General features: G+C 43.5%; 1 protein-coding gene across 4 annotated transcripts in view; it reads right to left on the bottom strand.

Moving 5' to 3' along the window:
• The window catches only part of Cacna2d1 (calcium voltage-gated channel auxiliary subunit alpha2delta 1), a 401933-nt gene that overhangs the window by 111180 nt on the left and 265120 nt on the right, over window positions 1-25633 (bottom strand). For all 4 annotated transcript variants that reach the window (XM_063237508.1, XM_063237510.1, XM_063237511.1 and 1 more), the window contains exon 7: window positions 1343-1474. In XM_063237508.1, the coding sequence (XP_063093578.1) occupies window positions 1343-1474 (132 nt within the window). The remainder of the gene's footprint in view (window positions 1-1342; window positions 1475-25633) is intronic.

Genomic DNA, 25633 nt, shown 5'->3' with positions numbered 1-25633 from the left:
CGTATTAATAAAATAACAGAGTATAGTGAAAAATACTTCTATAAGAGGAAAATTCTACTACTACGATAATTACTTACGTGGTAATTTTTCCGACATCAAATATTAACATTAGTATTTTTTTTTTTTTTTTTTTTTTTTGTCTTTTTCGTTTTTATCGGTACTGGGGATCGAACTCACGACTGTCTGCTTGCAAGGCAGGTGCTTATGCCGCTGAGCTAAATCCCCAGCCCCTAACATTAGTATTTTTAATAAATCATTTATTACAATATTTAGTGCACACCTGGCCTTTCCTAGGGTACTGGATATCTGTTAAAATAATTAGCACTGTACCACTTACCCTGTGTACTAATCAGACTGAAGATGCTACACACTATTCTCTGTTCCTGTGATTTGTTACAAAGCTTAATACAATCTACTTTTATTTCAGTCTTTTTTACTGTGAATAATTCAATTTGCCAAGCAGGTTTAGGCAATCCCAAACTCAAAAATAATCCTTCTATTTAACATTATATTGTATCCACTGAAAACCACATTCCTAGAACATTTCCAATAATTCAGGTCAAGCCTTTGAGAAAGAAAACTCGTTCTGTGTTTGGCAAGTCATTCAGCAGGTGGAGAAATTAGAAATACCAACGAACGTTTCACTCGAAGTATTTTAATGGGTTTTCAGCATGGCCTGCTGACTGACTTTTCATTCTGTTAGAGGAAGCACTGTTTATTTCTCTTTACTGTTCTTTACAAAACGAAAGAGGATTAAAAGACACCATCTTAATTTCTAAAATGCATTTATCATCACTGAATATTTGTGAACATGTGGCTGCCCACAATTCATCCCATTTTCACACAAAAAGCTCAGTGTTTCTAAGAATTTTTCTGATTTCCTGTGATGCTCATTTAATAAATCCACATTTACTGATTAAGGCAAAGTGTTACCATCCTGTTATAGATTACGGGTGTAGACCTGGAATCTGGAGACAAACGTGTGTGCCATTTCTAAGAACAATTCTGTTACTTCCTCACCTGTGACTGCAGTTTGGTCCATGCTAGACCTCTGTCCTCTCATCTCAGAGGGGCTCAGGGCTCAGAGGAGCTCTGGGGCCAGGTTCTCACTTGGCCTCTCTGCAGTTCTTACCTGGCAGGGCTGCCAGCAGCCACCCCCAGTCGTGTCTTGGGGGTCCAGTTAAAGGTGGCCTGCTATTTTGTGGTCATATAAGGGGGTGTCTTTTCATCACTACAGAAGCAGTGTGCTATGATCATCTGGCAGTGCAGGAGGCCCGCACAGGAAACGCAGCGGCCGGAGTTCACGCTTTCATCCGACAGCTACCAAATCTCTGCCACGTACCTGGATAATATCGAGCCAGGCCGGTGGCACTGCCAAACACCTGCCACAGCAAGGTAGGGTCCTCCTCTCGGTTTTTCTTGAAAACTTCATCTAAGGCACTTGTCCAGTTGAGTTCATTCAACACTATTGTTGCTGATAAAAAAAGAAAGAAATCATTCGTTCATTCAAACTTATCATGGAAATTGAGTATCTTTTCATTTTATGTACAAAATAATCTGACATACTCTCCTAGCTGTCTAGAAAAGCACTGTAAACTCACCAGTTACCAGAAAGTCTTAGAGGTAGAATTACTTTTTCAAACAAATCTTTCCATGACAGAGACGCTGCTGACATTCCCACCTGGGTGCAGCTCTGCGGGGGCCACAGTGGGGACAACTGGCAGAGTCTCCCCTCACCCACGAGACTGCAGGGCCGTTCCCACACCGCGACCTGTAAGAGTCCCTGCAGGACTTTGTCAGAGGAGTCCCAGGGCTATGCTGAGACAGAAAACCAAACAAGCATGGGAGCTATCCCACCTGGATCTCAAAGGCAGTGTAGACTCTTAAAAACAATACCCAACCCTTTTTAAAAAAAAAAGTTATTAGTACACGTTTGAGGAACTAATGGTTACATTTGTTATGAGGATCTGAAACTAACATACATAGATCTGTTATGAGGATTTTAAAAGCATGTTTCTCATTGAGCAGAGCTTATTAACAATGCTTATACAAAAACAAAAAATGTATGTATTCTAAAGAAGAAAAACAGCACTCAGTGGCTTGATAGTATCAGTACTGGAAAACAGAAACTAATCGATACATTATCAGTAACTTTCAGAACAACCGTTTTGATTTGTTTTGCTTTCCTGATTATCCAGTTAATGACACATGGTGACCACAGGGTGAGCAGGCTGATTCTGATCCCCATCTGTACGTGTTAACTGGACCTGAGTACCCATCCTACACAGGCCATTCACGAAGACCAGCGAGAAGCCATCACACCACACGATTTAAATGCAGTTCAAATCCCTAGTGTACAGTTTACAAAGCTGGGGTGCCATCATGATCGCTCACTAAATCCAACACACTAATGGTTCAACTGACACAGAACATAGCTTCTCCTGTACTCAGAAACATGGAGCATATGACTGACTTGTGTTTTTCCATCTTCATGTATAAAAATAGGAGCCACGGGACCAGCAGTCCAGCAGACTGGGCTGCTCCAAATTCAGGGAATTCAGGTGAAACCTGAACAGTATAAATGTGTTGGGGAGAAGGCCTAGAGACACACTATACATTCTTCTGTTCTTTATCAGGCTCACTATAAATTCAGCCTGGCTTAAATCACGAGGAGTCTCTTCTGTGTTTAAAAGGATGAAGAGATTTGGTGACGAAAGATGAATAGCACATGTATTTACACTTCAAAGTTTCAACCATTTACCAAGAGCACAGCCACGCAAACCCGGGGCCTGTAACACAGTTGTTGGACAAGCACCCAATGCGGTCCTCCTCCCTGCCAGCTAATGAGATTGTCATCTTCGTGGACCTGATTACTTTTGGGAAGATCAGCTGTGCATGTGAATATTCATGAGCTGGGCCATGTCCACGGTGCCGTGGAGATGCTGGGACATTCATATTCAAGAGCACGATCTAATGAACACTAAGAGGCCAGTTATATGAAAATTTATATTCACACAGCTAACCTGCCCCGATACTCATCACTCATGAATATTTATATTAATACACAAAGCATCACAGAAGGAGGCTCATTGTATTTTTCTGTAAACATTCATGACTTTTATAGTAATAACCTACTGAGCAAATAATGATGTTTATTTGTGATCCAGTTAGACTTCATTAATCCCCAATCTATTCTATCTCTTGAATCTCCTTGACTCCCATTCACATGAAGCAACCACAGACAGCTAATTACTTTTAATAAACTTTTATTTGTTTTCAGAGGTGCTAATTTTTTCCTAAATTTTATCTGATGGCTCAACAATTAGTATCAGGCACTGACACACTGATTGTGAATCCTATTATTATGTACTTGGTTAAAAAAAAAGCCTAGCTCTGATCCATCTGTATTGTCAGAAAAACATTACAAAAATCTCCAGTTCATACACTTGAAAATCCCTTTTCAGGTAAGTCTCCAGTTTATGCATCCAAAAACTCTTTTTCAGATAACAATCCCCAGATCACACACAGGAGAATTCTTTTTCAGAGATGCTATTGCTAAGGTGGATTTCAAATGTTTTCCCTGGAATGTGTTCATCTGCAGAGGAGTGAAGGACGTAGGAATGTAAAGCGAGGCTCCTGAACTGATTTTACAGTTTACACAAATGAAGGGAAGGGCATGATGGTCACATCATCCAGGCTTACAAACTCGGTGACCCTGTGTGGCGGGTGGAGGAGCACAGACCCTCCCATCTGCCGGTGTGAGAAAAGGTGCGGGCCGCCGCCTGGGTCGGGGCTCTGCCGGTCTCTGTACTCACACGAGGATCTGCTGTAGGAGTCCAAAGTTAGCACCGCGTCTTCCGTGCCACCGAAAAGCACAGGCCCTAACCCAAGTATTCTACTCCCAGAGAGAGACTGAGCTACAAAAAGAGCGCCGACTGCCGTCCCTACTCAGAGAATCTTAAGGGCAGGAGTCATTCATTAATTATACCATTTAAACTCTTTTAAGAAACAAAAACAAGGTAGAGTAAATTATTACAGTTGGATTTTGTCTTAAGGCAGCACAAAATGTTGAGAAAAAATGTATAAGACGTAAAAGCAAATAAGCAAGTAATATGCTATTTAGATCCCTGATTATTTAGCTATATTTTTAATATTTTATATAATAAATTATCTTTGACTAATACTTGTATACCTGTACATATACATATGCCATATTATTTTAATAATCTAAGTGAACAGACTTTTCTTAAATCACAGAAAATTAAGTAGCTAATGTGCTAACCCTTTCCACCTCAAAGCCGTGAACATAGCCAGGTTAAACAATCCAGAGCTCACTGGGCAGGATGCTGAGGATGTAATAACAGAGTACTTTCTAGAAAAGCTACCTGGACGCCAGGCTGAGCCCTAAGCTGGCCCTTTTCACCGTATTTATTACATACAATACACCAGACTCTAAATTTGTAACTAGAGTTTATTTAGAAAGTTTTTCTAAAAGTAACTATTCGGGTTACAAATGAGAAAACAGGGAAATGTACTAGAAAAGCTGAAAGCTGTTTTGAGGAGAGCCTTTGCTTCACACCATGGTGGCTGTGGCCTTTCTCTATGACGGTATTTTTTTAATGTGCACTGTTTTCCATAATCATAATTCTTAAAATATATGATGAGAAAAATTAACAAAACCTAATTCTCCACAAATTACTTATTTGTTAAAGGACTACTTGAGATTATGAATCTATTATTCATTCACCTAAAGACTCTACATGCAAAAAATATTTATGGAACTGATTCATTATTGTTCAGCAGATTAAAAAGTCTCATTGTCACTGTATATTACAAACACTTCAAAATGCAAGTATTACCCCATATGTCAGAATCTTGAGTTGAATACCCAGAGAGGAAAATCAAAATTCAAAGCCCTGCCAAATAATATTTAATGTAAAAATTTCATAATAAACTATTTAAAAGAATTTCAAGTATTTCCTGACTACAAATAAAGCCTCTCCTATTCTGACAGATATTTTATCAATGTTGGTTGCATATTTATTTTTGTACAAGAGTGCAGTGTCTTATATTATCAATCAGACGCTGCGTGTGTTACACAGCACTGTGTTACACTCACACGGATCTGTGAGCCTTGCTTGAGCTGAGTGTACTGTTTCAGAGACCGACTGGCCAAAGCCACTTTGCCTTCTGCTAACCAACTCAGCTAAGGATCTTCTGGCCACATTAAGAGTAAAATTACTCCCATTTTCGAGCACCTTTTACAAAGCAAAGATCCTTATCTATTAGAAAACTGTATTTTTCAAAACTCAAGTCCTTGATAGCTGTCCAAGGCCAAGCCTATTGAAAGCGGTGGATGCACGGAAAGGAAGCCTTGACTTGGGGGCCTCTATTCTGCCCGGCAAATAGGGTTTCACTGACAATGGATTCAGAATGCCAAGCACAGGTCTCCATTCTTCACATAACCGAGTTCCCGAAGACGTGGGCTCGGCCCTCAGCAATACCTCTCAGGAGAGACCCATTGTTCTGTCTGGCTTCTCCAGGGAAAGAAAAAAATCTGATTTATAATAGCATAAAAGAAGCATCTTACATTTGCTGTTAATTCTTCAAAAACATCCACGACTCTTCTACCTGTGTATTGTTTACGACATGGGTACAGAAGCACTGATGAGCTCTGAATTTAATTTTCTGATGAACACTCAAGCAGTGAAATGATGCACGATTGCTGCCTGTTTTATTTGAGTTAAATTTTCATTTAGCTTCAACACATTCTATTGATTTATTCACCACACAATGAAGGCTCCACAGAGCTACTGGAAGCTCCTCAACAGTATGCGTGAGGTCAACCACCGCTTCCTACTTTAACAGCTGCATTGAGGGAAAAATCATTGATACCTGAAATGTGTGTGTGTGTGTGTGTGACTAAATGTTCTGATATGTGGATACACTGTGAAATAATTCCCACGTCAAGCAATCTAACCTATTCCTTTACTCTATCCAGCTCCTTTTGTATGACATCTGTCCTCTTAGACTTCTACAGATACACAAAACTATTAACTATCCTCACCGTGGTGTGCCTTAGTTCTCCAGAAATTTCTGATTTTGCATAACAAACTCTGTACCCTTAATTACAGCTTCTAAGGAAACATGTGGCTAGAAAAGACAGAACAAGACTTTCGTGGTTCAATTCATGTATATAATAATCCAGCTACGTTTCTCATTAGAGGTAAATACATTAAGATTATGAGAGGCCCCAAAACTTGATTTGATCAGTGATGCTAAATGTAAACAAAAGGTAAGGCCTGGCCTTTATGGACTATTTCCACTTAACTAGTAATATCAGCAGTCTAGAGTATCATATATTAATATAATACTGTATCAATAGCATTACAGCTCTTCACTGAGATTAAAATTAGCACTTTATTTAAGTTATTGCCACTAACCACAAGTCCAGTCAGTAACACTCCCTGGGCACCAGGGAATTCCCCTTTCTATGGATTACCTCACTTCACAGCACTGTTAGTGTGATACTAGCATTAACCCTGGTTTTAAATGACAAAAGCAGCCCTAGAAAGGTAACACACAAAGCAGTGAGAGCCACAGAGACTGTGCTCAAACAAGCACGTGCTTCACTCCAAAACGCTGTCTACGCTCTCTGGTTGTACAGCCCCACTGCACATGCAGAATGATCACACATCTGAGCTCTGGAAAGCAGTATGTCTACGGACAGCACGAATGGGGCTGTGAATTCTGCCCGGTGACTGCCTGCCCCAGTACTAGAGATGCTTTCACAGTCCCGACCCATGGGAGGACAGCAGGAGGGAGCTGACGGAGGCCAGGGCACAGTAAACCACTCAGCACGTGCAGCACGGACTCAGAAAGGTTTATCCACTTTGAGGTGTACACAGCGTCCACCTTAAGAAACCAGGCTCCCATGCAACCCTAAAGAGAAGACGGATTCATTTTGAACAAATCAATACTACCTGTGATGAATGTCAAGGAGGAGATACCCTGTAACTTCTCCAAAATGGAAGTGATACACTGTGAAACAGTATTTCACACTATTACATTAAGCCATTATTTCCTGCTTGGCACCCTCTGAGTTACATAAATTTTCATTTTCACTCCAGAAACTCTAGCATACTATATTTTCTAACTCAAATAAGGATTTCAGAGTAGTTTGTAGTGCCACGAAATGTCATGCTCATTACAACTCTCTTTTGGACAGTCACAAAAAATTATAGGATTTTAGAGGTTTAATTGAGATTCAGTGCTAACTGTAAAGTCTATTTCCACACTAAACTTACATCTTTATTGTTACAGAAAATGCTCTTTTCATACCCGAGGAAATAAGGGAGTCATTAAAAGTGTTGCATTGAACAGATGAGCTTGCCAGATGTCACTAATTTTATTCATCAATCCTAAGCTCTAAAAAGAAAAAAAAATGTTAATAAGAAGAAACCCACTGATCCAATTAAGCGCACAGACAAAAAGAATCCACTTGAAGGCCCAGACAATGTGCACAGATATTAAAATGAGTGAATCTTTTCCGTGGCTTTGCTAATGGAACCTAAGCTAATCTTAGTGTGAATGAAAGATTAATAAAGCAGAGGGCGATTGGAAGGACAAATCTCATCTCTCTAATCAGTCTCAGGAATCCACCTCCCGCCAGGCTGGGGGTTGGGTGGGCGGCCTTGATGAGCAGATAAGCCTTCTTCCTACAGCTAATTTGGCGGAGATATTAAAAGGCTCTTGTCCTTGTCCTTCTCTAACCCCCGTATTACCGAGATTTCTGGCCTTGCCCCCTGCTCCTTCTGTTCCCGCAGCCGAGCACCTGGCCAGTGCCCAGAGCACAGCAGTTCCGCTTTAATGAAATTGGTAATTTGTGAGCACACAGCAAAAGCTCGGAGAAAATCCACATTATTATTAAAGACAATATGAATCCTGCAAGGGAAAGAGAACGTGAGGATCCAATATCCGGTCTACTAATTGAAGGATTTCACATCACTTTCCATGAAATGACAGTTGTCTAAGACGTGTTTTGGTGGAGATGTAGGGATTTGATAAGAAGCCCCGCCAATAAAGTTGGCTGTCAAGAAGCTCACTCATTGGTCCAACATGACATGGACATCATTTCACTTCTTGGGCTTCTATAGTTTCAATAAAAAAAAAAAAAAAATGAACCCAACCAGTCAGGTGTGGGGTTGCGTGCCGGCAAATCCAATACTCTGGGAGGCTGAGGCAGGAGGACTGCACACTCAAACCCACCCGATGCAACTTATCCGCTTATCAACTTACCAGGGACTTCCTGTCCCTGTCTAAAAATAAAATATGAAAAAATGTGGAGGCTGTGACTGCACGGGAAGGCCTGGTTTCAGTCCCTAGAGTCAATCTCCCTAATAAACAAAATATATATATATATATATATAAAAAGGGAAAAGATAAGCATTACTGTAGTAAAGATCCCACACGGATTTGTACGAAACTCAAATAAGTTTATGTATGAAATTTGAATTTGTGAACACAATTTTATTATTGTTCTTCCTAAACTGTATGAAAAACTGTCATGGATTCATCTCCTTTACATGCCTTTTAGGCAACAGCTTTATACTCATCATCTTATTATTTTGGCAATGTTAATTTTCCTTTCTTTGAACAAAAGCACATTTTACATAGAACAACTGAAGTGTAATTGTGTTTATTTTGAAGATTCTCATCCCTTCTGCCCATTCTCCTATCATAAATCTTGCAAATCACAAAATACCCTTCCAGTAGAAACAGCAGAAATGTTTCATTTTAAATTTGAAAACACTGCTTCATGTATATATTTAAATCAAATAATTCCCTGAGGAAGATAACAGGGTCGCTCCACGGGTGCAATTTCACAAACTCATTTTCATTGGAGATTTGAGAGGTTGGTAAACAAAAACTGGTCTGATCTCCTATTTCTACATACTGAAGTGATACTGCAGGAAGCGCTGGCTGCTAACCTCCAAAAAAAGGAAAAGGGACAAAATCTCTCTACATATCTTTCATTTAAAGCTTAACGAGGAAAAATAAAGTAGGTGCTTAAAAACTCAGCATCTCTGAAACCCCCGGCAGGAAGCTGGAAGGCAAAGAGGAAAAAATACCCGCTGCGGACCACAGGGCCGGCCAGGCTTCGGGACGGCTTCTGGGCACACGGCGCGGGCTCTCGTGGGGCCACAGCGGCGTTGCCAGAAGCAGCCCTGTGTTTTATTTTTTTTTTTTTAAAGAAGAACAGAAAAAAGGATAGAAACGATACAGAACTTCAAAAAATAGTATGAAATTAACACTAGTTAATATAATGCATACTGCTATCTTAGAAGCAGTTGCTACATTACAAGAAAAAAGTGATCAAACAAACAATGAAAGCACAGACTGTTCTTTTTGATGAGCTAACAGAGATGACCGGTTACAGGTTTCTATCATGTGCATATATATTTATACACACACGCACACATGTGCGCACACCTACGTACACTTCCCTTCTTCCATTTCTCCTTCCCCTATCCCAGGTGTTCTTTCCTTCTGAGCACTTTTTTCCCCTTTATCACAATATCTACTGTACATTTTGGATCTTAGTATTTTTTCAGTGTTCTTTAGTATTCTTAGTATTCTTTTCTTAAAGAAATACAAATGGCAAACAAATACATGAAGAAAAATTCAACATCACTGATCATTCAAGAGATGCAAATTAAAACCACACTGAGATTCCATCTCACTCCAGAAAGAATGGCTGTCATTTAGAAATCATCGAATACCAAACGCTAGAGGGGCTGTGGGGGAAAGGACCCCTTCTCCACTGTTGGGAGTGCAGACTGGTGCAACCACTGTGGAAATCAATGTAGAGATCCCTCAAAAAACGGACTAAAGGTTCCATTCAAGCCAGCTATTCTCTTTTTGGGCCTTTTCCCAGAAGAACTGAAAGCATCATACCACAGTGATATATGTGCACCCATGTTTATAGCAGCACAATTTGTAATAGCCAGATCTTGGAAACATCCCAAATGGCTTCAGCCATGGAGAAGCATTGTGTGAACGAGCTTGTCCAGGACGCCCCACCTGCCACTGCCCAGCCTAGCTGCCCCCACCCCGCCCGCATGTGGAGCCCAGTGCCTCACTGCACAGCAGGCAGTGACAACCAGCCCTCACAGGGCTGCCTCCAGGTGACCCCCCCAGCGTGGTGCCTGCCCCTTTGCCCCAGAGCCAGACAGCTTGCCTGCCAGCACCATCACCCTTTATTTTCTCTACTTCCTGGTAGACAGGAAGGTTTCAAAGGTTTTAAGACGGATCTTAAAACACTAAGAAAAGCAGCAGAGATGCCAGGGTCAGTGATTCCAATCTCCAGGAGGCTCTGGACTCTTCCCCAGCCCTGAGTTAATGTCCAGGAACAACCTTACATTTCCCTTGCTGTGAATGTCATGTAGAAAAGAATCCATCATTCTTTCCACAAAGCATTTTCACTGCTGAAATATACATGTCAAACTGAATATACATGTGTGAACGTACATGTGTGTAATATATATGTATAGGAGTCCAGCGACAACATTTAATAAACAATTTTAATGAGCAAGTAATCTTTTATTTATTTTTTTTTTTAACTTGTGGTACTGGGAGTCCAACTCACAACCTCATGCTTACCAGGCAAGCCCTTGAGCTGCTGAGCTAAATCCCCAGCCTGAGCGGGTCATTTTTACAATTCACCATTCCCACAGTTCTGGGAAATCAAACCATGTCGGTACATACTGCTCCAAGAGCAGTATCGACTGCTAAAATTCTGATAAAAGTAATGAAATTGTATAAGGTATAATGGGCATGCGCTACACGTAACACACAGGCATGCACACACATGCACACCTGCATGGAGAATTCTGCACATACAAGACCTTATTAAATCCGGGAGGAACTCTGACTGAGAAACTGACCTGATTAGATCTTGGACATCTTTCACCTGTGCTCCGAGCCTGCCCACTGCAGGGGGAAATTTGCTGTCCCCAAGAAGTCTGGACTGCTGAGTTCACAAAGCAGATGAGACGGATCGGAGTGGAGCAGTGAGACCAGGCTGACGGCAGCGGTGAGGGGCTCTGGGCACAAGGCCGGCACAGTCCTGAAGCACCTGGGCGCGTGCGAGGCCAGCACCACCCCCAAGAGAAAGTGAGTAAAGCTCCAAAGTCCCAGCCACATGCATGCGCGTCTGCACACAGACACTGAAGAACCACTGTCTGCTTCTAAACACAAACATGAATATCTGCACGCACAGGAAGGCAGCACACACGCCACCTGTGCGCAGGAGGTGGACGGTGCCAGAAGCATGATATGCTCGGGTTTCAGTGCACTCGGTTCAGTTATCCACACACGGCATGAGTCCCAGCCACCGAACTGCTCAGCAAACACTTCACCAGCACAGACACAAGGTCTCTTCTATCCTGAGAAGTTACATATTTTCACTTTTCGATTCACACTAAACCTCTCTTAAAACTTTCAATGTGTCCAACTGAAGAAGCTCCAATCATCTTAACACACCTTTCAAATGCACAAAGTCAAAACAGCGAGCTATGCGAGCTTTAAAGGACTTTGGAGTTCTGGACCTGGTACACAACAGAGGCTCTCGAAGGATCCTGGAAGGACAGGCCTGGATCCTTCGCTCCTCTCTTGCCCAAAGGTACACCACTTCGGGCTTTGGAATAACCGCTAGTCATTGTCACCCACTTCCAATTCCAGCGGGTGCCCACCTCACTCCCAGCTCTGCCCCTGGCACTGACGTGGCCCGCAGGGCAGCGCCTTCCCTGATCTCAAGTCTTCTGCTGCTCCCCATCAGGGAGTCTTTCCTAAGCTGTTCCCACCTTCCTCCACCTGTTCCACAGCCTCTGCCACGCACAGGGAGCCTGGGCCACTGCAGGAGACTTCAGTCCTTCCCGGAGGATGCAGTGTTTCCTCCCACCTCCTGTGTCCTCTTTGTCTGGACTCATTGCCTTCCATTCTTGCTCAGCTTCTCCCTCCCATAGCCCAGTTCAGTGCGACCTGCTTAGCAGAGTTCTCCGATCTCTCCCTTCCTTCCTCATCACCCGGAGCAAGGCAGAGGCAATGGATGAGACAGACCTGGGTTTATCACACAGTCACAACACTGCGCAAAGTCTAAATGAGAAATGCTTCTGGCTTTTCTGGTACATAGCAGAAAAATACCATGGTGATACCCTGATTATGGCAATGAACATATAATCCTCTATGTAGTAAATAAGCGGTATTGGCTGAACAATAAGCATTGGTAGTATCTTACATTATGAAAATTAGCATATAATCATCTATGCAGCAGATAAGAGTTATTTACTGAACTATAAAACATGCAGGGATGAGACACATGCGTGTTAATGACTGGAAGCTCACCCATTCACATGTGCAGTGTGGCTCCCGTGTATTGGGACACACTTTGGAGCCAATTTCCAAGGAAAGGTAAAAACAACCCTTTCCTCAGTCACCTTTTACTGTGGCTGCACCATCTCTGGTGGAAACCAAGGGTGCGGGGCACGCTTTCAGCCCATGGGGCTGACATAGCTCCAAACCGGAGTAGTACACTCATCCAACGATCAGCTTCACTTCATGCTGTGATAGATCAAGCCTGCTTAATTGTTTTAAATTTTTTTGATCAACCCTTTTTAATGGAACTATTTTGAAGAGCTTTGTATAGATATTTTGTGAGCTTTGTGGCTCACTTCTGGGGGAAGTTTTTAAAATCACTATGTCCAAGAACCTTTCATTGAGGTCATTTTCAATCTGGTGCTTCCTTCCCTAATCACCTGGTTTCTACACAACAAATAATTTCATTCAATACATATTTACAAGCATCTCTTCTGTGTCAAGGACTATGCTAAGCTTGTGAGTGGGAGCAAACAGACATTTTCTTAATGGACCAGAGAGAGCGAATATTGTAGGTCTTGATCTGCACCACAACCACTCATTGCGCAGCTGCAGAAAAAGGTTCTGTAGAAAGCACACACTCACACTGTGTGACTGTGGTCCAGGGATTTACAAAAGCAGCTCCTCAGCCGTGGTTTGCAGGCATCTTCCTCAGAGCTACAGGAGAAGGTAAACACGCCTCCTAACTTGCTACTAGAGGGGAAACACACACAGGAAGGAACAGGAGTGGGAGAGGGCACCCCACTGCAGAATGAAAGCAGGCCGTGCTGCAGAGATGCACCCGGAGGCTTCTCTGGACAGTCAGGAAAGTTTTCTTTGAAAATATGCTGAGGTTGAAAGTGAGATTTGAAATACAAAGAACTAGCCAAGGGAAGCAGAATATAAAGAATTCTGTAAATAATGATTTTATAAATTACTTATAATTTTATAATTACTTTATAAATAATCAACTATACTGACAAACAGAAAAGGCCAGAACGACAGCAGGATGGCATTGTGGTCAGTGTGATTTTTTCGAAGACAGAATCTCATACGGTTTTTACCACAATAGGTGTATCCTAGAGAGAAGGCCTAACTCTGCACTGCATAAAACCATTTTTAAAAAGGAGCTCGTCTTAGTTACTTTTGTTGCTGAGACAAATGCCTGACACCCAAAACAAAGGAAGGCAAAGTTTATTTAGTTCACACTTTGTGGAGGTTTCAGTCCACGGATCAGCTGGCTCCAAGACAGGGTGGCTCCCCACAGGGGCAACAGTTCAAGGCAGCAGAACACAGCAAAAACATACACTATTTATCAGTCTAAGCTGACTTATTTTGCTTGGTATAATGTCCTCCACTTTCAACCATGTTGCCATAAATGAAAAGGTTTCACCTTCGGGGCTGCATAATATTCTACATTTGTAATTCATTCATCCGTAAAACATTGTGCAGCACAAAAGGAAAGCTACAATCTGCAGTTATTACTGACGCATTTCAAAGGAAGTGGACGAAAAGAGGTTGAATGGGCCCAACACATGAGAACAATTATAAACATATATTGAATTAAGGAAAGCATTGTACCCATTAACCAAGCACAAATAGTGCATCATATCAATTTAGTTTTAAATACAACTTAACTAGACTCTTGGAATTTAATTTCCAAAAACTTGCGACCACAATTCTAAAGTTCTTCTGCATTTGATTGAGAACAGCCACAAAACCCAATGTGTTTCAGTCAATGTTTTGCTTTGTGTCCCCAACACTATTAACACAGCCTGCACACCAGGAGTGGAGCAAATGTTGTGGGCAGCAGGGAAGGAGAGCTGGCCACAAGGGACCTCCTCGGGAAGAGGAAACGCATTCTAAATGGAGTCAGGAGGCGGGAGGAGACCTGGATGACTGAGCCCATGAATCCCTGTGCGGGGCTCTGAGGCCCAAGTCCTTCACCTGGCAGAGCGGAGGGGACTGGGTGACGAGGGCAGGGCCACCTTAGGGAGACACTGGGGTGATGCAGGAGAGCCAAATGCACAATAACCTCCCTCCGAGAACCGCAGAGTCAGAGAAGAGAAATCACACCTCCTCCTGGAGCGCGGTTAGAAGGGCGCGTGGAGACAGCTGTGGAGCCTGGACTGGAAACCAGAGGAGGGAGCAGACAGCCATCACCCCGCACCTCGGTCTACACAGGAGTGACTGAGACGCCAGGCAGCAGCTGCTGAAACGGCAGCTGGAGCACGGCTGGAACTGAGCTCTGAGTTCTGCAGGGATGTTGGGTTTGGGAGGCTTTGGTCAGGGACAGCAGAAATAAACGGTCAGAAAGAAGTCACCAGGAAAGCACCCAGGAAGGACTGGGGACCTTTGGGTGCTACAGAGACTTCACTACTGTGGAAATCTGCTGAAGGCAGCAGTGTACCCAACTCACGGCCACACGGAGGACGTCCCCCAAGGCTAACGGTGAGGGCAACTTCAGCATTTACTGTCTGCATTAAACAACAGTGAAATACGCCCCTGCAGGACTTTCACACACACCAAAACAAACGCCCTGACTCTACAGGATCTCTGAATGGCTCCGTCTGTCAAGAAGAAATAATACAAGGAGCAGGAAAACCAATAAAATCCCATTACATGCTCACGCACATTTGAATTTTGCCTTTGTCACAGTGGTTACTGACTTAAATCAAGCACCCAGGGACACAGTGCCTGCACCCTGACTAACGTGGCTGGAGAATGAGCCCGCTTCTGTCTGCCTTGGAAAAATGGAGTGTCTCAGGGCACGGTATGCTCTGAGGGGTCCCCAGAGGCTGAGGCCCAATGGTGACCTCGTCTCCCCAGGCCATAAAGTGCCAGCACAGGAATCACACTGTGGCGCTCCCTGCCTCTGACACTCTGGCAGGGCTCTGCCGCACAGTCCCTTGCACCCCGACTGCAAACGCATCAGGAGCTCTGAACACACTGGCACCGAGCATCAGCCCTCAGCTGCCACAGATCGAGGCCAAGGAGACTGAACTGTGTAGGCACTGATCTGGGTCTGATTCCTAAAGCCCAAGCGTCACTTGATATCACAGAGCATTGTTTCACAAAACAGACGAGTTGGGACAGGTTTAGTGACACGCAATTCTAAATGCCTGTAGCCACTATTGTCTGTTATAAATGTTCACGGCACATTGAAGTGGATTGTGACTCTCTTTCCAAAGCATTTGTGCCTTCAGTCACCTCAGCCATGGCTTGAAAGGAAGATTTTACTGTCCTGTCCTGTCTGCGTGCTCCGAATCAGACTGAAGGAAACAGCGCCAGGAAGCCGGGCTCTTTCCCACGGTCTGACAGTTTCTCTGCCCATTCTAGATAAATCCAGAGCTAAGCCCTTGCATATCTTTCTTCAGTTTAGCTGGAATTTCTTTATATTCATTCTACCAAAGTGTCCATTTTCCATTATTTGGGTGCTGTTTACCATCCCTAAATGCAAAGCCTCCAACAGATTTTGGTGAAGATCAAAATCAAAAGCCTGAGAAATTTATCATTTCTAACATTTTACTTTGTTATTTTTCAATCTGCATGCCTTAAAGAGTACGGATTCCTCCCCAGAGTAGACGGTAAGGAGATGGGTAAATCACTATGGCAACCACAGCGCAGTGTCTGCTTTCTGTGCCTCGCACAGCAGTGTGGTGAAATCCAGGTGCAGCCCGGCACTTAGCTCCATGGAGGCGGTTCCTAACTACGTCTTCAGCACGCTGGCAGGGCGACTTTTTGTGTGTTCAAGGACAGAAAATAAAGTGAGTTCTTTACAAAATTTCACGTGCGGTGAGGGTGAGGCTGCATCCGCTGTCATTTTGCCACAGCTCTTGAATGGATTCCCTGTACCTCAGGGGTACACCCAGGGGTATTTTCTGCCATTTGAAGTGCATCTATTAATCTCTTCATGGAAAATTTCATACTGTTTACCAAAACCAAATATCAAATCTTATTGCCTAGAATATGTAACTTTTATGAAAATAGCACGTGTCTCAGATATTATCAGTATTTGCAGGGGGCACAAAGACTTGTCCATCCCAATGAAATTCAAAACAACTTGTTTTCCCCACTAATAAGTGAATGCTATCCACATCGAAACACAGGCCCATCAAAGTATGCTTGTTCCCTGAGTAAGGTATTTTTTGCCTTAAATTTGCATGAATGCATGGAAATGGTTCCACGCACACCCTACACCCACATGCGATGTATGCGCATGTCTATAAAGCAGTAAAATCCAGATCACATAGCAGACTGGGAGTGGGAGGGAAATATTTCCACTTTCACAGGATTTCAGCCATCGTATGTTTTTGAGCAAATCTTTTAAAATTTTTGAACCAAGACTTATTTTTCTAACAGTTTGATTTTTAAAATGTTTTTGGTAAATGCTTTAAATGTTGTTTTCTGAGCAGAGTTTGAAATTACGATTTTCCAAATGCATAAATAACAGTAGAACCATGATTTTATGGATAAGTGCCTTGAAAAAACAAGAATTACAATATTTGCCAGTATGGTACACTGACTCCTAGGACTCACTATTTACACCAAACCCAAACATGCAGAGACACACTAAACGTGTGAATGCTATGTTCCTTCAGTCTTTAATCCGGGTGTTATTACACACCTAAGGTTATACACATAACTAAACTGGGACTGCACCTTAGCAAAGAGAAACTGCAAAAAACATACATTTCAACTGTGTTACCAGCAGAATTTACAGTTTTAAATCAAGTAGGTCTCAGAACAGAGTTTCCGAGTTTCCTGTATGAAACTCTCCAGTAAATTATAACAGAGACGCATATTTGGCGTGGCCAGTTTTGCTGAGCAGATAGTTAATAATGTTTAGTTACTCAGGAAAATACAGCATTCCTATGGCAATCCTGATGGCATGATATTGACATATGGCTTCCTAGAATGTAAAAATGTCTCTCTGTATTGGAAATTTGAATATATTTTTCCCTACAGCCTACTGATCCAAGTTAAATTGACCTCCTAATGTGAATTTGGCCTCAACAGCACAGTGATTACAGGGCACATGTTTGTTTCCTTAATTTTGCCAAAAATTAATGGCAATATGATCGTGTCCATGGGAAAAGTTATAAACACCACATACTGTGGGTAACAGGTTAGTTATTTAGAATTTTATAAGACTAACTAACAAATTAAAGTTAATTTTATTTCAACATGAGTTACAGTTATGTAATATTTTGTTTTGACTGCTGACTTGGAAATGAGTGAAAATGTAGATTTACCACTGTCAGAGTTTAAGTTCAACTTATCTATCATCCTACCGCTCACCAGTAAGCTGTGAAGTTTGTTTTCCCAAAGCTGTCATAGTTTCAAAATCTAGAGTACAGAGAAAGAGGGAATGAAGAGAATTTTGATAATGAAAGAAAGGAACTGAAATTTATTGTATAGATACAGTTGAATCTGATGCATAAGGACTTTAAAACTTGAAAAACAGGCTTAAGATTTAGTTTGGAGACAAATTTCTGGAGAACTGTTTGATTTTTAAACACTTTAGGACAAACCCTGAGAAGCAGCAGCCATATTGGAAACAACTAGCTCATAATTTGCTAAGTGGAGGTGACAGAGGATTAGGTAAAGGAACAATGCCAGCTCTCGATTAGTTAGGTAGAAAGAAACGCCAGAAGCTACGTGATGCAGTGTGTGTGAATCTGAGTACGACTTAAGTGAACTACAATCTAAAAGTCAGTGTGTACACTGTTGGGGGTAGGCCCTGAGTGTGCAAGAGAAGTGTGTACTACTCCACCCAGGGAGATAGAGAGATGGGGCTTCCTGTTACGCCCTCCCCTGGGGTCAGCAGGCAGGAGGATGTCCCAGTCCCCATGTGAGGAAGGGACTGCAGATGCGGGAGGGCCTCTCTACTAAGACTGCTACAGTCCAACACACTCCTCAAGGATGTACCTGGGGAATGGCTACTTTTAATATGCATTTAATTTCATTATATAATTTCACCCAGACAAGCCATGACTAAGTCATTAATAATGACTTCTGTGGGAGAACATAAAGGTAACAGTCTCACAAAAGACAGTGTCAGAAACGCTGCTGGAGGGAGCCTTGGAAACAAGGCCTGCAGGGAAGGCTGCGTGGACGGGCACTGCGTCTGCTCTGATGGAGAGGGCTGCGTGGACGGGCACTGCGTCTGCTCTGATGGAGAGGGCTGCGTGGACGGGCACTGCGTCTGCTCTGATGGAGAAGGCTGCGTGGACGGGCACTGCGTCTGCTCTGATGGAGAGGGCTGCGTGGACGGGCACTGCGTGGACGGGCACTGCGTCTGCTCTGATGGAGAGGGCTGCGTGGACGGGCACTGCGTCTGCTCTGATGGAGAAGGCTGTGTGGACAGGCACTGCGTCTGCTCTGATGGAGAAGGCTGCGTGGACAGGCACTGTGTTTGCTCTGATGGAGAAGGCTGCGTGGACGGGCACTGCGTCTGCTCTGATGGAGAGGGCTGCGTGGACGGGCACTGCGTCTGCTCTGATGGAGAAGGCTGTGTGGACAGGCACTGCGTCTGCTCTGATGGAGAAGGCTGCGTGGACAGGCACTGTGTTTGCTCTGATGGAGAGGGCTGCGTGGACGGGCACTGCGTCTGCTCTGATGGAGAGGGCTGCGTGGACGGGCACTGCGTCTGCTCTGATGGAGAGGGCTGCGTGGACGGGCACTGCGTCTGCTCTGATGGAGAGGGCTGCGTGGACGGGCACTGCGTCTGCTCTGATGGAGAAGGCTGCGTGGACGGGCACTGCGTCTGCTCTGATGGAGAGGGCTGCGTGGACGGGCACTGCGTCTGCTCTGATGGAGAAGGCTGCGTGGACGGGCACTGCGTCTGCTCTGATGGAGAAGGCTGCGTGGACGGGCACTGCGTCTGCTCTGATGGAGAGGGCTGCGTGGACGGGCACTGCGTCTGCTCTGATGGAGAGGGCTGCGTGGACGGGCACTGCGTCTGCTCTGATGGAGAAGGCTGCGTGGACGGGCACTGCGTCTGCTCTGATGGAGAAGGCTGCGTGGACGGGCACTGCGTCTGCTCTGATGGAGAAGGCTGCGTGGACGGGCACTGCGTCTGCTCTGATGGAGAGGGCTGCGTGGACGGGCACTGCGTCTGCTCTGATGGAGAGGGCTGCGTGGACGGGCACTGCGTCTGCTCTGATGGAGAGGGCTGCGTGGACGGGCACTGCGTCTGCTCTGATGGAGAAGGCTGCGTGGACGGGCACTGTGTTTGCTCTGATGGAGAAGGCTGCGTGGACGGGCACTGCGTCTGCTCTGATGGAGAGGGCTGCGCGGACGGGCACTGCGTCTGCTCTGATGGAGAGGGCTGCGCGGACGGGCACTGCGTCTGCTCTGATGGAGAGGGCTGCGTGGACGGGCACTGCGTCTGCTCTGATGGAGAGGGCTGCGTGGACGGGCACTGCGTCTGCTCTGATGGAGAGGGCTGCGTGGACGGGCACTGCGTTTGCTCTGATGGAGAAGGCTGCGCGGACGGGCACTGCGTCTGCTCTGATGGAGAGGGCTGCGCGGACGGGCACTGCGTCTGCTCTGATGGAGAGGGCTGCGCGGACGGGCACTGCGTCTGCTCTGATGGAGAGGGCTGCGTGGACGGGCACTGCGTCTGCTCTGATGGAGAGGGCTGCGTGGACGGGCACTGCGTCTGCTCTGATGGAGAGGGCTGCGCGGACGGGCACTGCGTCTGCTCTGATGGAGAAGGCTGCGCGGACGGGCACTGCGTCTGCTCTGATGGAGAAGGCTGCGCGGACGGGCCATCCTGCCCCTTTTGCTTCTTTGAAGGCCAAGAGAAGACTGCTAAACCCTGTGACTTTCCGTGTCATGACCTGCAGCCTGAATATCTTGTTTTGTACCTAGTTCTTGATATAACTGTAATAATGTGGTACATAACACAGGAGTGCCAGATGATTTTTTATACTATTGAATTATTAGTAAGTTTAATTAAATTTTGTTCAAATATTTGAAATCTGTGAACTCTAGAGCACAAATATTCTATAAAAGCAGACTACACTTAATGGTTTAGAACTCCTCAAAGGTCACTCCATTTCAGACACATGGTCTGTTCATTGAAATATTAAAAGTTACCCCCAAATCAACAGTCTGATTTCATGTTCATGAGCTGTGCAGACTACAGTAAGAGACAGGCTGAGTGAAAACATATTAGGGCCATGAAGACTGCAATGCATAGCATGTGTGCAGCCAGTGGGAGGCCATGGGTTCGAGTTCCAGCACCACCACAAAGGAGACTTGGGCTGTGAGAGACAAGTGCTTTACTCAGTGGCAGATAGAACTGTGCTTATTCCTGGAGTGCCTCAGGCTCATTCGTGCAGCATCTCTCAGGCCTCCAAGGGGATACCTGGCTGCCATGCTGTGTGCATTTGGGTAAATAGACTCCACTGCGCAAGTCCATTCTTTGCTGCTATCCTGATGCTTTAACTCAGCAAGTGAATTAAAAAGCGCATTTGGACATGCCCTCAGTTCTATGCTGAGAAAGTACAGGAGACAACATTCTCCCTGGGCTAACTCCAAATAATCCAGACATGTGTTCCTTGTGAAGATGAATCCCGGTGACGGGTGCTGTGTTAACAGAGTCTGTCTTCTAGGTCACTGTAGTTCTTTGAGGTGGCTCTCATAGCAGTATTCTTACAAATGACCATTTGGACACAGCATTTCTGCAACTGAGCTGTTTATCTAAATAGACAACTCTCATTTTCTATGTAGAACATTTACGCTCTACACCTCCATGTTTTGCTGTGGGAAATGCCCCCCTCAGTGTGCAAAGCTCCCCGGGACACCGCAGCACGCACCCTGCTTCTCAGCCTTCTGACTTTGGGAAGTCGTTCATGAAATAAAAAACTACTCAACATTCTTTCGAGAATAATGAGAACTTCGCAATAAACAATAAACTTGGGCCCTATGAGAAGATACTACCAGTGGAGCTGAAGAAAATAAGTTCTGGTAGATTTGAAGCACAAATTGAAATAAATGTAAAAACTGGATGGATGAAAACAAACATAAATGAAATTCTGCACTAAATTGATTACATACAATACACTTTCTTTTAAAACTGTAATTGCTTCCCATTCAATTATTCCATCAGAATCTAGAAGGAAGTTCCTAGTTCTTGAAGCTTTTTGGGAAATCATCTCCTGGGATTGTATTTTCAATTGATTAACAAATAATTTGCCTTTCAAAATCATTTTAACTTTTAAAATAGTTATCACTCCTTTATAATTAAGTGTAGTAAAAATGTCTGGATGTTTAAGGCTTATGCTAAAAAAACAGGAAGAAACAACTTTATATTTAAAATTTTACTATCATTAATTTGAGTACAAGAATTCCATATAAAAAATAACAAATAAAATACAAGGGATATCAATTTATCCATTTATTTTTCTTTGTACACTAGGAAGATGTTGCACATACAATGAAAGATCATTGAATCAGTTTTCCTTGTCACGCATAGCTCTGTGTGTGTGCATTGTTTTGAGCTCTAGAGTACAACTTAAAACCAAAGGGGTCAGGAATTAAATTACCCTGAAATAAGAATGTTCTTCTCTAAGTCTGAGAAGCCCTGTAATCCATAAAGGGAGAAGATAAGGAAGAGACATTTTAAGGATAAAGAATATTCACAGAATATTAGTTTCTTTTTGGTGTAAAATCTTGAGCCAGCTACCACCTCAGGCTTATGCTTAAAAACACAGGATTAGACCCTCAGGACCCTCAGGACTTCTAATTTATTCCCAAATGCTGGTCATTACTGTCCTATTTCCATCTGGCCAGTGATTACATGAGAAGTACAGAAAGCAACAGCTGTAACCTTAGATGGGACCTTCCTTCGGGCAAATTCTGGAGTCCATGTGACCAAACTTAGAGCTTCTAGTTGCTACCATTTGAGAGGCAGACAGGAAAACAGAATTTTTATGAAAGACTCAAGGCTTTTGCTATTGAATTAAGATGCACCATAATTCAGTTTGCTAAGCTCATGCATTACTCTTTAAATTAAAAGTTATCTGAAACCAGACTTAATCTACTGCAAGATGGACTAAATTCAATCTGATTACTTACAAAGTACAAAGCCTCCTACTTTAAATATCGGATCTGTTCATCTTAAAGCAAAACAACCACAAAATTTTGAGTCCACTTAAAGTCATCCTCTTTTCACAGAACTTTAGAAATATTAAAAGATGCCCTTTCATCTCTAGAGAGAACTGTCAGTGAGATTTTATCCACGAAGTAAAATGCCAGATGATTAAAACAAAATTCTGGCCTCCGATTCCAGAGCCCGGTTTTCTCTCCAATTGTCAATCCTTTTCTAATGCGCTGAGAGCAGAGCTGTCAGTCTGTTTTGGAAGCTATTCTAATTCAAGATTTCATTATCTCTCTTCTCCAACCTCTGAATGGCCTGTCACTTGCTATCCCCATCATAAATGCTAGCCAAGAACACTTGTGATTTCCAGCTCTCCAATCACAGGAGCATGAAGTGTGTATACATCCTTTTTCATCCTTTCCTTCTGCGCTCCCTTTTATTTTTAGAAACAAAGGAAGGGAGTTTTTATTCATATTCTCCACTGAACAGGAATCAAAACTGCAGCACTAACTAGGCATCTGATAAATCCCTGAATATTCCCATTCAAAATGACTCACAGAATATTTTTTTAGGACACAGCACCTAATAAACAAATGCCAGTTGAGAAAATTTAATAAATGCATGACACAGGACATGGCCTCCTCTGAAGAAAGCTGGCTGGGAAGTTCAGCTCTCACAGGTGCTTTGGGAGAATCTGATGCCAATGCAACTGTTTGGAATCAGCTGCAGGATTTGGGAGCACCACAAGGGGACTATGCGGCCCCAGCCCCCTCCACCCCACGTGGGACACATGGGCCCGACTGAGATTAGCCCGCGTGTTGCCCCAGACCCGGAATCTTTTCTGAGTACTTTGCATTTGCTGAATTTCATCGCTCCTTTTGTTTCTGTTTTTCTGTTTTGGATGCTTGCTTGTTTTGGTTTTCAAGTTCAACCCAACTCACTGGGCTTGGAGTTCGGATTCTGAATGAAAACACAGGAAGAAGGCTGGAGCTCAGGAATAAAGTGCTCGCCTAACAGGAGCTGGGCCCTGGCCATGATCACCAGCATCACACACACACACACACACACACACACACACACACACACACACACCAATGACTTAGAAATGGGTCTTGCAAATATGAATGTAACAGCCAAAGATTTCTAAACCACAGAATGCACTCTGAAATGCCAGCTTACTTTTTCACAGCTTGGTTGCATGTATTCTTTTAAGCCGTTAGCAATTCTTCAATACTAGTCAATTTGAATCCCACTGTGCTCAGGCATTCATAAAAAAAATCCCAGAAATTTATTTCTCACAGTTCTGGGGTTGAAACCACAAGACAAAACACTGACAGAGAGATTCCCAGTGAGGGGCCCCCTCTTGGTTTATTGATGGTTGTTTTTTTCTTGGTGTGCACCCATCCCTGTGTGTGCTCCTCCTGGTTATAAGGTTACCAGTGCTCAGCAGATAAGGGCCCACCCTCCTGACCTCACTCAACTGAAATCACTTCCAAAACACCCTGTCTCCAAATACAGTTACAAGAGGGTTACAAATTCAACACACACATTTTTGGAGACAAACAAAATTAATTTGCCAAATTGGTATCATTCTTATTACTAGGTGGGCTATTATCTTATGGTCCTAAATGGCTTCAAATACCAGCATCCATGTGATCAGCGGCTTACTTTATGTCACTTGGGTGTGTATGTAGTCAATGTTTTCCTATTAGAGAAACAATACAATACTGACATCTCTGAATATGCATGTGTTAAGGAGACAATCAGTGGAGAGAGAAAAATGCCAACTATATCTCAGAAGCAGAATTGTTTCTCTTGGTGCTAGTCTTATTAATTATGATCAAACTTCCCTAGCTTAAAAATCTATGCTTTGAACCTCAGTGTCTCTTTCTCTGCCCTGTTCCTAATGAGCAGCAACACTAATTAGTTACATTAATCCCTTTGTTATGGTAGATGATCACTTTGTTACCGAATCCATTGCTACTGCTATGGTGCCTTGTCCTAGCACTTAATCAGATTTCAGGTTGCATGATTCAGGATCAAGGATTTTTAATTTAATTTGAATGAGAAGGAAGATCTCTTTTGTTAGATTAGAACCTAGATAAGGTTTTACTGAGATTTCTTTTTCAAGATATTTAATGCTTTTAGCTGTTTAACACAAAATCCATAGAAAAGAGCGATGCACCCTCTGTAGTGAAATTTGTCATTTTCCTAATCTTCTGATTAAATACAACATCAGTAAGCACAACACATTTAGGATGTCTGCATTGCCAAAAACATTTGCAAGGATGGAATTTGACCTAAGTTCATATTTCTGATAAAGACCAGCCTAGAAGTGAGTGCTGAGACACATTCTGGTGAGCTGAGGTGCTGGCTTTCCCCAGCCTGTCCATGCGAGCCCTGGCTGCAGTGGAAACGTCCCCTTGGGGGGACACCCTGGCACATGCAGAGATAACTCGCGTCAGTCAGGTCATGAGAGATGAACAAGTACTTTCAATAAAAATGAGTCACCAGCCTGCCAAACCTAGACCAGTATTAATAGTGAATCCAGTAGAAATTTATTTTCTTGGACTTTTTTAATTGTCATAAAATTTACATTTGGGATAGATGTGTAATAGGCTAGTATTTTGAGTTGCTGTGAAAAGCTGTTTTTTCTGTATGCATCTCATATTGCCATTTGGCAGTTTGAAGATGGAAGTGTTTTCTGTTGGACAGGTCGCTTTCTCTAGTGACCAGTGCTCTTGGGCACAGCCCGGTGAGGAGCTGAACCTGTAATCCTTAACAGAGTCAGCACCGGCGGGCCCTTCCCAAGGCTTGGGGTCCCGCTCCACAGGTCTCTCACAGCTGAACCCTGGAGAAGGCAACGCTTCTCTTGTTTTTAATCACAGGAGTGCACATGCATGCTCAGGTTTTGCTTGTATTACTATAATTAGAATTAATAGGTATAAATAATCTTCTGAAACACAAATTATTTTTAGCTTTTTTTTTTGGGGGGGGGGTTCATTTTTATTGGTACCAGGGATCGAACTCACGACTGCCTGCTTTCAAGGCAGGTGCTTATGCCACTGAGCTAAATCCCCAGCCCCACAAATTATTTTTAGAAAGTCT

The sequence above is a fragment of the Cavia porcellus genome, unplaced genomic scaffold (genome assembly GCF_034190915.1).
Source record: "Cavia porcellus strain 051 isolate PalLab524CR breed Dunkin Hartley unplaced genomic scaffold, mCavPor4.1 scaffold_2, whole genome shotgun sequence".
Classification (NCBI taxonomy): domain Eukaryota; kingdom Metazoa; phylum Chordata; class Mammalia; order Rodentia; family Caviidae; genus Cavia; species Cavia porcellus.
This window is presented reverse-complemented; position numbering and strand designations above follow the sequence as displayed.